Source organism: Macrosteles quadrilineatus, unplaced genomic scaffold (genome assembly GCF_028750875.1).
Source record: "Macrosteles quadrilineatus isolate MER2022 unplaced genomic scaffold, UCM_ALF_1.0 Scaffold_13__1_contigs__length_4303367, whole genome shotgun sequence".
Taxonomy (NCBI): Eukaryota; Metazoa; Arthropoda; class Insecta; order Hemiptera; family Cicadellidae; genus Macrosteles; species Macrosteles quadrilineatus.
The window spans coordinates 313,138-328,198 of record NW_026542606.1 but is presented as its reverse complement, the minus strand read 5'-3'; the positions used below and the strand labels follow the sequence as shown (position 1 = coordinate 328,198).

At 34.5% G+C, this 15,061-nt stretch overlaps 1 protein-coding gene across 4 annotated transcripts in view; it reads left to right on the top strand.

The window, feature by feature from the left end:
- Positions 1 to 15,061, top strand: part of LOC129004952 (rab GTPase-binding effector protein 1-like) — a 71,908-nt gene that overhangs the window by 55,109 nt on the left and 1,738 nt on the right. For all 4 annotated transcript variants that reach the window (XM_054433678.1, XM_054433676.1, XM_054433675.1 and 1 more), the window contains 8 exons: positions 546 to 612; positions 4,369 to 4,514; positions 5,831 to 5,924; positions 6,965 to 7,014; positions 7,796 to 7,933; positions 11,849 to 11,984; positions 13,333 to 13,485; positions 14,941 to 15,015. In XM_054433678.1, coding sequence (XP_054289653.1) covers positions 546 to 612; positions 4,369 to 4,514; positions 5,831 to 5,924; positions 6,965 to 7,014; positions 7,796 to 7,933; positions 11,849 to 11,984; positions 13,333 to 13,485; positions 14,941 to 15,015 — 859 coding nt within the window. The remainder of the gene's footprint in view (positions 1 to 545; positions 613 to 4,368; positions 4,515 to 5,830; positions 5,925 to 6,964; positions 7,015 to 7,795; positions 7,934 to 11,848; positions 11,985 to 13,332; positions 13,486 to 14,940; positions 15,016 to 15,061) is intronic.

Below are 15,061 nucleotides of genomic sequence, written 5' to 3'. Positions count from 1 at the left end.
CTTGCTAGTTGTTTTGTCATTCAAGGTCGCGTTGCTGTTCAGTTATGAAAGACAATCTGATTGTCTCAGTCTGCACTGCATATCTCTTCAGGCCTTCAATCGATATCCTTTTATTTCTTGCATCTTCATTTAGTTCAGTTCAGTTCTTATCGTGATTATCTACTATTTGATGTCTTAACAATTCTCAATGTTTTTAAACATATTAAAATAACATTGTGTTTATTTAAAAATTGACTGAACATTATTATTATTATGCACTTTTTTAAGAAAAAAAAGTTTAATATTTAAGATAAGGTTACGCTAGGAAAAGCTCGGCTCGAAAAAGCTCGAGCTCGAACATTTTTTAAAAAGCTCGGCTCGGCTCGGTTCGAGGTTGAAAATCACTATTCGCACACCCCTAACACAAACTATGTTGTTGTATTGATAGTCAAAGATAATATGCAAGTTATTATTCTACGCCTTACCTAGGGAATTTGTTTTTTTTTCTAGGCAGAATAGTTGATGTTTCACTTTACAAATTAATAAAACCAATTGTATTGTTTCAGGGAAGTGGCAGCCAGACAGGATATGGAGCAGAGATGGAATGAAAATAAAGAAGAACACAAGGCTCAGGTAATTAAACATAAGAAACTTAACTAATAATAAGTAATATTTAGGCCTGAATAATTTTAAAGAAGTGTTAATGATTGTTGCTTTCTGCAGCTCTAAGCTCTAGATAAATTTTAAAACTTCTTGCACCTCCGACTATTGTATGGTCTCAATTCTTTATAATGTAATTGACATGTATACATGTCAAATTCCTAAATAATCATCATGACTATGCTATAAATGTTTAAGTTTCTTGTATGGTTGCCAACAGAAAAGCAGGACAGTACACTCTTCTCAGGTTATCTGAGTTAGTTTTAGTTTAGGACTATATATATATTTATTTTTGGTCAGAAAACAATAATTTTTTTATTAATGTATATTCCTGTTTAAAGTAAAGTTAAACATGTATCTATAAATTTAATACCATAAGGGGTTTCTCTGTAACATCCCTTTTCCAGGCTTCCTACTTAACCAATTTTACGATTGAGGTGTCATTTTAATGCTTATCTAGCGGAGTGAGGAATCGTAACTAAAAATGTAATCTTAAGGCTTCACAACCCCCAAAGCGTTAATTTTTTTTTCTATGGTTCATTTTCAGAGAATCCATGATGCTGACCATCTTTCTTTAAAACAGTTTGAATTTGAATTTGAATTTAGAGTGTTGGTTCAGCATAATGTAATAATACAGTAGGCCTATTTTGAGTTTTTAAAGACTATTCAAGAAGTGTTGAGCATGTTTGTTTGCTGATTTCTTTACTAACACAACCTATTGCAAAACATTTTTGAAAACCATTTATTTGATCTTTCTTTGGATGTATTATAATTTAATTGTCCTAATGTGGTCCTGTAACCATTAATCAAACCCCAAAATGTAAGCAACCTCATTGTTATCCGAGATTCTCTTTAATCGAAGTAGTCTCAGTCCCAACAGCCTTGACCTTGGTTGATAGGGAGTGTACTGTATTAGGTTATTGTATTCATAAATTTGGTGTAATGTGAATTTATTATGTTGTCATAATGAAAATAATCTGTGATCCAAAAAAATCTTAAACATCTCTGGTGCTCGTGAAGTCTTCATCATTGGCATCATTTTTTCCACTCTTCAGTGATCACAGCTAAATCTTGATTTTATTTTATGATCACAAAGGCACCATCATTGTCTTTGGTGATCGTGGCAAAATCTTAAACTTCTTCCGGGATTGTGAAGACATCAACATCGTATCACGGCCAAAATGTTTAACAACCTCTGATATCAGGAAGATATCATTATCGTATCAAGAAATCACAGTGAAATAGTTGAGAGTATCTTCCACCATTGAAAAGACATTACCATTGTCGCCCACAAAATCCTGAATTTGTACCACGGTCTTGTCAACATCAACGTTGTTCTTCCATGATCAGGGCCCTGTTTCATAAAGATACTAGTCTAGTAATTACTAGTCTAGTAAATACTAGTCCCGTATTTACCTGTCCTACTAATCTGTGTTTCATAAACGTTTTTATACCGCTAGTAAATACTAGGGAATTTTACTAGTCACGTGACCGAAACTACTAGTCACGTGACCAACTTTACAAGTGAACTCTCAAAACAAATTTCTAACCTCAATCACAGGTTTTCTGACGCTTCATAAAGCGTTTTAATTTTTTCTTTCATTTGATACTAAAAGTAAATAGTTGTAAAAACGCAGTGTTTTCTTTTAATTAATGATTATATAGACACATAGGTAAAAGAATCACACATTATTTATCAAACCGCTATTATTTATGTTCATCGATGAGCCCGCCGGCGCGGTGCGGCGTCGCATCGTGTCGCTGCAATCAACACGGTGATTGTAGTAGCCGGTTGTAGGCCTAGTTGCGACGCTCAACACTTGGGTGGAAGTTGATCTGTTGCTGCTGCATTCGCTGTAATTTGTAAAGTTTTTGTTTTATTCTGACATATAAAATTAAGCTTGCTATGAGTAAAGAAAAGAATGCTCAAATTTTGAATGTAATTAAATCGTCTAAGGACATTTTGTTTGGAACGTTTTCAAGTACCCTAACCTATGTTCTCAAATATTCGAATGCATAAGAATATTTGGGTTGAAAACCATTTGGTGATATTCTAATTTTGAGTCTACAAACCATGAATAATAAGCCTAAACGTTTATTGATGTAACAAATAATTGCAACGCCGTTACAAGCAATGGAGAAGTAGGTTTTCAAGTATAGTAAAACATGGCATATGCGCTATTGCAGGGCATAGCTCAGAGGTAGAGTTTTCGCTTCTCATGTGGTGGGTCCATGGTTCAAATCCGCACCACTCACTATAGTACTCTACTTTTTGTTCCATTAATTAAACTTTTACATGTTTTACATTAAAATAACAGCTCTAATCAACATCTAATTTTTTTATTACTTTGAATAACAAATTCAGAATACCAAAATGGATTAAAAGTAATGTTTTTATGATAAGCAGTTCAGTCCAACGCCCAAAAATCAAATATAGGCCTACAAAATTGTTAGTACGTCACAGGGTTTTAGCTATTTAGGGAAGCAAATAATACGCACCTCAAAAAATACAATGAAACTCCTCTTTAAAATTGTCTTACTATTATTTCATATTAAAATGTCTTTAAATAAAACCGAGAGCCTTGGGTGTAAAATAATCTGATTAATGTTGTAATGTTGGATACATTTTTTTATATCTTTGTATGCAATACGGTATGCGGTTTTAATTTGGTTTCTCTCAAAGATTAAAAATCTTTTATCTGTGATAACTACATAGTTGATATGACCATGAAATTTAACTCAAGTAAATTTAGACTAAAATTTCACAGAAATTGATAACTTAGAATAAATTTAGAATAATTGCGATTGTACACACATTATAAAATTCAATTTCACTCATTTTGTACTACGCCACATTTATTTATTGTAATTTACATCTATAATTATCATTTTAGCAATCACAGATCTAGTTTTATCTTAAATTTCAAACTTGACCCAATTCGCACTTGAAAAAAGAATTCAATAATTCATTTTTTTAAATTATGTGAGTAATGAAATAACTCTCTTTCCAAAAATACGAGTCTACTTCAAATAATACGGGTGTAGAGGGGTTGTTAGAAAATGGCAAGTATTTACCAGTGTAATTTACAAGAATAAAACTTTATGAAACAAATTGCTGTCTACACTAGTAAAAACCACTAGTAATACTAGTCCCTACACTAGTAACTAGTATTTTACACTAGTAGGTTTTTGAAACGTAGACTTGTAAAATACACTAGTATTACTAGTCCATGGACTAGTAAATACTGGACTAGTATTTTTATGAAACAGGGCCCAGGGCAAAATCCTGAATATTTCCTGAGGTCTTGTTGACACCATGCTTGTCTTCTGTGATCGATCAAGAACACATTATCATTGTCCCCTCCGACCATGGCAAAATATTGTACATTCCCCACGATCGCAAATCATTGCAATTGTTTCATACAATTGCAAACTTTTTGTGTGGCAACTGAAAACCGATACCGTGAATTGATAGGAAATGTCAGTTTTGGTTTTTTGCTAAAAACCATTTAATCCATCAACCGACTTAAAAAACTGACCTATCCCTAAAACTGACCCATCCCTAAATGTCTTATTAGATATGTTTCACTTTTTTTTGTAATCATACGATTGTAACCAATAATAAAGGTTCTTTTATTACTTTGGGACTTATTTTGTTGAGAAGCTGTTTACCCCATTTTGAACATTGTCAGGTTTAATTTTCTTTGATCACTTGACTTGCCTCCTCAGGTGGCAGAGCTGCAGCAGAGGATGGTGACAAGTGAGACAGCCCTGAAGGAGACTCGAGATGCCTTCAGACAGATGGCGGCCAGTGTCAGCAAGGAGCTGGACAGACTGAAGGCTCAGAGGGAGCAGACACAGAGGGATCTGGACAGGTAGACAAGGGAAAGCCATGTGATTGATTGGGGAATTTGCAATATTAGAATCTGCTCATTAAGGCCTGATCAACTTATTATTTGTAATTATGTAAATCCTTGATAGAAAAAAGCTTGGCTCGCACACATCCATATATAAACCCCAAAGTACCCATAAACTTTTGAGAAAACTAAAAGTCATCACCCCCATAAACCATATACTTAAATTGTTCGTCATGATGAGAAACCTTGCACAAAACTATCCATTACTCCTAAAATGCCGTAATTCCTTTCTAAAGGGAACTTTTCATATACCTAATGTTAAAAATACCTAGTACCTCAGCTGTACTTATTTGTTTGTTATTCATTCAATTTATTACCTTATTAAAATCAGGTTTGATTATTTGTATTTCTGTATTCTGTTTTGTTTATTTCAGCTTAACTTAACCAAACAATAGTTATTTGTGTAACTAGTGAGCAAAGTGGCACTTTACTGCACACGAGAGCAATAGGCTCGTGCGGAATGATCTCGAGTGCAGCAAAGGCCTTTTGCACTCGTGTTACACATTATATTTTTCCTACAGTCACTATAAAGCATATAAATAATTAATCTTTCAAACACTATACAACATGTTTTTAGGTTCAGTTGGCAACACAAATAGGCGCCCTAGAGAAAGTAGCCACCGGTCCGTATCACTCCGCTATTTTTTCCTTGGCAAGCAATGTGCTCCGCGACTTGAGAAAATAGTTCCGTATATTTTTGTAATTTGAAGTGGTTTCCCTGCCAAAAAAAATGCTTTAAAGATATTTTCTTGTTTATTAGGATCGTAGGAATGTTTTAAAAACGTTTAAAAGAAAAGTTCAGAAATACCAAAACCATAAACACGAAATGACAGGTTAAATCGTAGTTATAATAGTCAATCAGCTGCTCATAGTATTTTTATCTTTAAGTGTTGCCAACCTATTCCCAAGCGTACACGGATTACGTGCATAATAGAACCACGCTGTTTTGTGTTGTTTCGTTGGAATCCTGATGTGCGCCAAAGTATAAACCGTACGACAAAGTATAAATATGCAACAATTAGCAGCTTTCTGTACTATAAACAGTACAAGGAAGCCAACTTTGTCGGGTGACTGTAGGAAAAAGTTTTATTAATACTTATGAAGTCAAACGGGGTGAAGCCCGTGGTTAACAGCTAGTACATTTTAATTACTGTTTAATTACTTTTTCCTAATGAAACAGAGTTTTACCTGCTTTGAACTTTGTCTCTTTAAGTTTTTCAATATATTTTCTATCTATAAATAAATTTGTTGAATATAATCATATGTTATTTCAGTGTTCAACTAGAAAATGATAAGCTAGTAGGAAGATACAACGCTCACTCCCAGGAACTGCAAGATGCTTTCATAGATTTGCCAGATAAAGTTGAGGTTAGTTGTTGACTAAAAACAGATCATTGATGGATAAAATAATTTAATTTCTACATTATTAGGTAATTGTGTCATGGTAATACTTAAGAGTACCGGTAATCACTCAATCCAGTGATTATTTTGATTCATCAGGTTTATAGAATGTTACAGTAATTTTTAAATTGTACAAGATTTTCAGGGTTGGTTTTAAAAACTGTTAATAGTTTACATACTTTAACATCAACAATCCATAAGGTACAGGTATTGGTTCTAAGTTGTTTTGTTGACAGATGATGATGATTTTTAATAATTTATATTTATTTTATACTGGCAGAGTACCCGTCCTTCGTACGTGGTTAGCGTATAGTATAAGTATAAAATGCTTAAACAATAGAAAAAAGTAAAGTTTTCATAGCTTTTTGTTGCTGCTTGGTTCAAGTTAGCTGTTGTAATATATGAAAAAACAAAAAAATAGTGCTGCACCCAGTTGGTGTAATCCAAAACCTTATAACTTTTTAATGCTATTGAATATCATAGAACCAACTTGTGTAGCTGAAACAGCTGACAAAAGTTCCTTTTAAATATGAATACTCATAAGGTTAACATAGGAAACTCTAGAGCCACTGGGGCAGAGCCCGAAAGGATTTTTGAGATAAGAATACGTCTATATGTTAATAAGGAATGTAAGCTATCATCATACCAAATTTCAACCCAATCCAACCAGTAGTTAGTTAATGTGTAAATGAACTTCAAACAAACAAACTTTCATATTTATAATGTTAGTACCTACAATATCTTTTTTGCCAATGCACTTTTAATCGGCTAGTTTTTATTCAACCATTTAATTGTAATAATAATAATAGATGAATGATTGTAATAAACATTGCTAGCCTATGTTCATTTTAAAATACATGAAAAATAAGTATTGTTAGAGTTGGGACAAATCAACTGTTGTGTGATGTTATGTCACATCCATTTTAATTTTAAATAAAAGCTCATCTTATAAAAAAGCTTAAAAATTGCTATTTTCAAACCTATTCATCATAATAATTATTTTTTAGGAGCTCCAGGAGATGGTGTTGAAATGTAGAGAAGATCTCATAGCTGCACGGTAAGTCAACATTTTGATCACAAGTTGTTATGTAGTTGAGTCCTTCCAGGGTACTTAAAACATAAAAGACGATGACTTGTCCCTACTTTTTCCTTACATTTGGCAATAGAATATAAGCCTACTACCGTTGGCTTTATTGTGCTGATAACTGGTGATATGTAAAAATTGAATCTCAAACCTCACAACTACCAAATCTTAGGAAAATATTCAGTTTGATTCAAGAAGTATTGATTAACTCAAATTAAAATCCATGTTTTAGTCCTTGAGCTGTGATAATAATTAAAAATAGGTATTTACCTTTGTCTTTACACACAGTACCGCACACACTCAAACGTCAACACATTCAAATGTCAACCGGTACCATGTTTGCAACAGGCCTGTTTAATTTATTTGTATTTTTGTTAAATGTAAAATGTTGTTTGTGTTGTGTGTGACTATGAGAACGCTACTTCAGCGGAATGTTCTACGTCGCACAATGGCATTATAATGCCGAAACGGGCGTAACTCAAGTTACAACAGTTTGAGCTGTAGACAAAGGTAAATACATATATTTAATTAAAATAAATGTTAAATTCAAGACTGTTTGATGACTGCATGCAGAGCATAGCTGCAGCGTTGCTAGTGCCGTTTGCTTATGTTTGATACTGTCTCTAAAATGTAATGTGATGTGGTTCCACCGCTCTGCACCTGTTGCTTGGTTAGGTATCGAGTGTTAGTTTTATTCACACCATGATACAAAAGTTCTGTTTGAAGCTCTATATATTATTTATGTTTTGTGCAGGGTGGGCCAGGAGAGAGCGGAGGCTATAGCAGCTACACAGAGAGAGGAGGCTCAACTGTACTTGAGTCATAGTCAGGCAGAACAACAACAGAGGCAAGAGCTGGAGAACCAGCTGGCCACAGAGATCAACATCCTCAAGTGAGCACAAACTGTTGATTCTTGAACTGATCTTGGGCTCCAGCAATAGACATTTATATCATTGTTGAATGGACATTTGCCTGTTGAAAAATAGTTTTTCCTGTTGGAAGATCAATTATAATAATAAGTCAAACATTCTCTTAGAAAAACAAGGACATTTATTTTTATTTTTAAATATGCGTTGAAGGGATATTTTGGGGTCAAGTCAAGTCAAGACATTCTTTATTCGTTTAAGTGTCACATTACATGAACTTTAATAGAGTCATGTAATAAATTCAAGATTGATTACAGCTAAGTAAATACATAAAAAGATTACTAAGATTACTTTATTTTTACTTTTAACAAAATCATGATTATTTGGAATTCAAATTAAGTTAAGTGTTTTTGTTTTTACTAATACTTAAGAAGTCTTTTGAGTAACAGGGAGTTCTTATAAAAGTCTTTTAAGAGCTGCTTGAATTTATTAAATTGTGTTTCTTTTTGGATGTGAGCTGGTAAAAACTGGAGAAATTTTAGCCCTATGTAAGATGTCTTTTTGGTGTAGAATTCAAGATTATGCCGAGGTAGATTAATTTTTAATCTGGTGTTATATACTACGAGGGCTATCCAGAAAGTAAAGAACGTTTAGTTTTGACGCCGCTAAGCGCGCGCAGATCTCGTACATATTGGTGCATGCGCACTGTGCATCTCAGTCGGCGTTCGGCCATGACAACGGTAGCATTCTTGCGCTGCCTGTTTTTTCACAATTTTGAATTTCACTAAGATGAGCGCTGGGATTAAAAATCCTACCAGTTAAGAGGACCGGTCAGTAATATGGTTTTTGTTGGAAAAAAAATTTAAAACCAAAACGGAAACTTCTGCTCAAGTTTCATGGACATTGTTGTTTAAAATTGTCACACAACAAAGCGAAAGCTCCGTTATCGGGAATCGGTGCTTTTCTCAAACCTTTTCATCAACTTAAGCGACTAGTTCCATAATTCCGGCGTTTCGAGCGTCCACCCTTCGCTTCGTCATGACTCATGAGCGTCAGATCGGCCATTTTTAATCTGAATGCACCACTTTCTCAGAACTTTCATTCTTTTTTTTTTTTTAAGAGGTTGGCGGCCTCTTTAACCTTGCATTTGCCCGTCCACATAGACTACAGATCTGTGCGTGGAACGTATCCAGCAAAGCAAGCGGTGAGCCGGTACAGTACATAGGTGAACTGTACTGATAAAAGTTTGTGGCAGTGACCAGGATCCGAACCCACGACACTGCTGCCTTGGGCCCGAAGTCCGCGACGCTACCAACTGAGCCACCGACTCACCCTCATTCATTATGTTGTTTCCTTAAACTTCACAAACTTGGCTATAAATGTCTATCGGTTTTAAGTTTTTTGCCAACAAAAACCGTATCACTGACCGCACCTTTTAACTGGCAGGATTTTTAATCGCAGCACTCATCTTAAGTTGAAAATGTAAAAAAACGGGCAGCGCAAGAATGCTCCCCTTGTCATGGCTGGACACCAACTGAGTTGCCGAACGTGCGCACGCACCAAAATGTACGAGATTGGCACGTGCCTAGCAATGTCAGAAGGAAATGTTCTTTACTTTCTGGATAGCCTTAGTAATTGTTCTGTTGAGGTGGATGATAGTTGGATCTGTTTTGCATAAATTATTGCTTCATAAATGTAAAGACTATAAACTTTTTTCATTACCCTGATAGCTTTTTTCTGCTTAATGATTTTATCTAAATTAGTTTTTGTTGTTGCTCCATATAGAACAATTCCATATGAAATATGTGAATGTAGTAATGAGAAATACAGTTGTCTCCCTCTTATCCGGACATCGGTTTAACCGGACTACACTCGACGGGAATGACATCTCTTTAATCGGAAACATTTTATCAGCACATTGGTTTAACCGGATTAGATCGGCAGGAAGTGGGCGGTACTGAAATGACTGTTCTCGTGGGAAAGATTTTATACCAGTGATCACATGTCTAAATAAAATGCTCTTCTAAATTTAAGTCGAATATCACAGTAAACGATCCGTTTTAACCACGACATTTTAATTGAAAAGCTAGGCAAAATTGGAGTTATAGGAAAAGAGCAACTGTGGTTTTCTTCCTATTTAACTAATAGATACCAGAGAACTAAAATCAGCAAAAATGGTCAACAAGTAAATTCATCTCGGGATAAAGTGCAATGTGGTTTGCCACAGGGGTCAATATTGGGTCCCTCTTTGTTTTTAATCTATGTAAATGATCTGCCAAATGTAACAAAGATGAAACTTTTTCAATATGCAGATGACACAATGCTTTTGTGTAGAGGACCCACTATTGACGTCCTGCAGACAAGCATAGACAAAGAATTCTCTGCTCTGGGTAACTGGTTCCGGGCAAATGGTCTGGCCCTAAATGTGGAAAAACCCCAAATTATAAACTTTTCAGCTAACTACAGGGAAGATGATTCAAATCACATTATCCTTTCAAATCATCAATTATCTCCACAACAAAATGTAAAATTCCTTGGATTAATTTTGAATAAAAATCTTAACTGGGCATCTCAAATTGAAAATTTAAGTAAAAAATTAGACCCTTGCATTTTCTCAATAAGAATAATCTCACAAGTAACGAATCTAGAAACCCAGCTAATAATATATCATGCATATTTCTCATCATTAATGACATATGGTATCTTGATCTGGGGTAACTCTCCTCATTCAAAAAAAAATTTTAAATTACAAAAAAAAGTAATACGAGTTATTGGCAAAGTTCCCTCTAGAACCCCTAGTAAAAAACTGTTTCAAAACTTTAAAGTTCTTACTTTTTACGATCACTATATTTTGGAAATAGCATGCTGGGTCGATAGAAACCTCTCTACTTTTATGGAGACCCAAACTCAACATAATTACAATACAAGAAAAAAGAATATTATCAAACCTGTAGCTCATAATTTACAAATATTCGAGTCATCACCACAATACATTGGTCCAAAAATCTTAAATAACTTACCAACAAGTTTAATTACTCTAGAAAATCCCTATAAGTTTAGACTTTATTTAAAAGAATGGCTCAAGACTAAATCTTTTTTTTCATTGGCAGATTATTTTAAGGACTGCTGGAATTAGGTATAAGTAAACCTTCATACTCCTGCTGGCTCAATTTTTTGTCATGTAACAATGTTGTATTTTGGGAAGATTCAGTTGTTTTATGTAAATACAGATGTATTAGTTTTATCTATTAGTTTTAAGTCTTTATTTAACCATTGACAATATGTCCTGTTATTATGATGTAATGACATGTAACTCAATAAATAAATAAATAACGAGTTTTTAGTTACGTCGGTTTAACCGGAAAAACCGTTATCCGGACTGGCCTCGGTCCCGAGGAGTCCGGATAAGAGCGAGTCTCCTGTAAACAACTCTTAGAGTGTCTAAACTGCATATTCTGGACATCTGTCGCAGAGCATGGATACCGGAAGATACCTTTTTAACCACCTAATTTACATGGCCCTCCCAGGATAGATGTTTATCGATAATTAGTATTTAGGCTATAACACCTAACCTAAGTAGTGTTCTTGTAAATGCAAATCCAGAAAACATGTTTGGTGGTTTATTTAGTTACCGTAAACCAATTAAGTTTTTATTCCTAACTTGTAACAGAACTTCAGTATTCTTACCCTAAATAAAGTAAATTAATGTTTTTTACACTTTCTATTAAGTTACTTCAGATAATTATGTTACCACGGTTTATGTACCGTTTGCACACAAAAACTATTGTTGGTGTAAGTACAACAAATACCAGATTAATGTCAATACCCATATTTCTTTTATGATTTTCAATAATTTGTTTATAAAAAAACATGTTTTATCCCTCTGAAACTTTGTTATTATTTTAATGTTATATCAGTTTTATCAGCAAGGATTGTTTTAGGACACAACTGAATAAAGAAGAAATGTTGCGTAAAGAGAAACAAAAAAGAATTCAGATATTGGAACATGCAGAAGTCAACATTCGATCGGAAATGGAAGATCTGAAGTCACAGCTTGACAATGTTAAACATGCAAAAGTATGTTCAATACAGTAATAAAAATTTATTTTTAAGTTTTAGGCCTTCTTTTTTATTAGATTATTTTTTTTCTTTTTAATAAAAATACATTTATTCATTGTATAATTTGAATCATTATTTAATGTTTGTTTTATAATTCTAGCAGTTCAATTTCAGTGTATTAGATATTTTTAGGCCTAGATTCTTAAGATTAAAGACTTTATATTTCTGTCACTATTATAATTTGTGATGTGTTGATACTAAAATGTGTCAATTCTCAATACCGTTACCTGAAAAATTAATTCTCAATAGGCTACCAATACTGTACGATTTTTTAAAGTTGTACAAACTTTTCTGCCTGGATTGGTTATACTACACCAACCCCTGTCCTAATGTCATAATAAATAAATTTTGGGTACCGGTAATTGGGTGTTTTTCAAGTAATAAAATATTAATGCAGCAAAAAAGGAAAAATTATTTTGCTTCTCAAATTCAAAGTTTAGACCATTCTCAACACATTTAAATACCCTATTAACGGTAAAAGAAGATACAAAAAATATATCAAAAAGAAAATTTGATCTTATCTAGAGGTAAGCCAGCCTGAGATTTTGGATCAAGCCAAACTCAAGGTAATATCGTGATCTTTCCCCTAAGTTGTGGAGGCGTAATAATCGTCTTCTGTGATCACTGCAAAATCCTGAATACATTTTCTCAGTCACAAAACCATCATTAGGGCCTACTGTCTTTCTCGGTCACGGCAAAATCCTGAATATCCTATGATAGCCTCAAAATTCTGATCATCTCCCGCGGCTTTGTACACATGATCATCTCCCGCGCCTTTGTACACATCATGATCATCTCCCCCAGTCACAAAAACGTCATTGTTGTCATGCCAGGTCCTCATGCGCAATCATGGAAAAAGTGGTAATTTCACGTTCATGCAATCTTTGCAGATTTGACAGGTATCGGTTTGGAATTTACTTTTGATCCTGTGTCCAAGTATCAGTGGTATCAAAAATTGGTATTGAGAATAGGCACGTCCCTAATTATAATTATCATCATGTAAAACTTGAAGAAAATGTTATCAGTAGCAAACCGAGGATTAAAAATATTTTACAATTTTAAATTAAAAGCTTTCCTAAATATAGTTAATTCTTGGAATATTTTTAAAGATTAGTTCAATGAGTTTATCACTGTCACTTTTCTCATATCAGTGATAAGAAATTCCAATGTAGACTAAGACTAGACATAATCCAGAAGAAAGTATATCCATTTTCTTTGGTTATGGTCCAGCCTTAAATCATAAGTTCGATGTAAAGCTGAATTTCTTGTTAACAAAGTGTCACAAGATGATCTGCTGTGTTTCCAGAGGCTCTTAGAGGATGATGTTAACGAGCTTCGCAGTAGAGTAACATCCCTACAGACAGAGCTAGACAATGGGGAGACTGTACAGAAGGACTTTGTGTTGTTGTCCCAGTCCCTGCAACAGGAGTTAGAGAGGATACGTAGTGCTGACACACAGGTAGGAACAACAACAGCTATCTGTTTAAGGAGGTTTTTACTTTTGCTTTTGTAGATCTTACCTTATTTATGTGACTTTTGCACACTCAAACATATAACTAGTCTTTGGCAGTTGCAGCAAAATTCTGATCACCACCCACAGTTATGTAGACACCATCATCGTCTCCTGCGATCACAGCAAAATTCCTATTCACCTCCAGCGGCCGTGTAGACGTCATCTTCTTGTAGATATCATCACCGTCTCTCACGATAACAGTAAATTTCTAACCATCTCCCGTGGTATTGTAGACATCATCATTGTATCCAGTGGTAATGGCAAAATCCTGAATATACCCACAGTCGTGCAGAAATCATCATCGTCTCCTGGGATGCTCGCAAAAGTCTAGTGATCTGCAGCGGACGTACAGACATCATTATTGTCTTGCAAATTTGCGGCGAAACTCTGATAATCTCTCGCATACATAATACACGGAAAGTAAATAAAAGAAACATCTTATGACCCTTAAAAAATATATTTATGCTTATAATGTTACTCACAAGACGGTAAATTTACGTAAAAGATGGTAAGTGTTTTTATAAGATGTTACCACTTACCATATATATATGTTTGGTACGGACCTATATTTATATTTTTTAAATGTTATAAGACGTTTCTTTTATTTACTTTCCGTAAATTTAATAACATGTACAATGCTGATCAAGAAGTTATTTTGTGTAGACATCATCACCATCTCCCGTGATGACAGCAAAATTCTAAACATCACCCGCAATCGTGGCAAAATTCTTATCCTCTCCCGTGGTGTTATGGAAAAATCCTGAATACCAAAATATCCAAACACTCCAAATCAGTAGTAAATATTTGTGTTATGAGAACAGCTTGAACCAGCTGATATATTATATTACAGGAATGATATAAAGCATTATCGTGTGACACACTTACCAGTGTTTAGATGGTTTTGTGATGTTTAATCGTGATCCATCGCCAGATATAGTTTTTGCATGAGAGATCGTGAAGCGTACGTTTGGTGGCTGAATGACTCAGAGAGCTTCTCCTGCAGCTCTCTCGTACCGCCCCTGGCGTCGGGGTTGAGGACTAAGGCCATCCCTTCCACGGTATTGAGTGTTCCAGCCCAGTGTTCTATATGTCCAGCATTAGGTGCGCCCTTTGTGTAAGCCAAATCACCAACATATTTGGGATGACCGCATAAACTAAAATTTTATTTCTATGCTTTTTTGGAGACACCTTCTGCCATTTCCATAACTGACTCTTGACGATCGGTTCTTGATACCGATATCAACATCCAAGATTCAGTGGTGTGGAGAATCGGGTTTGAAAATGGACTCATTCCTAATAACAACATTAAAAAAACCTTTTTTTTTCTCAACCCACATTTTAATTTCAAGATTTCCAAGTAGGCTTTATTGAATGTTTCTAACTTGTTCTCTATGTGTATAGGTGAGATGGGAACACTTGGAAGATGTAGACGAATGCCACGGATGTCACACACAGTTTGCAAACAACAGGCAAAAGGTTTGTCCTCCTAACTTTCGTCAGTCCAGGCAAAATCAAAATGTTC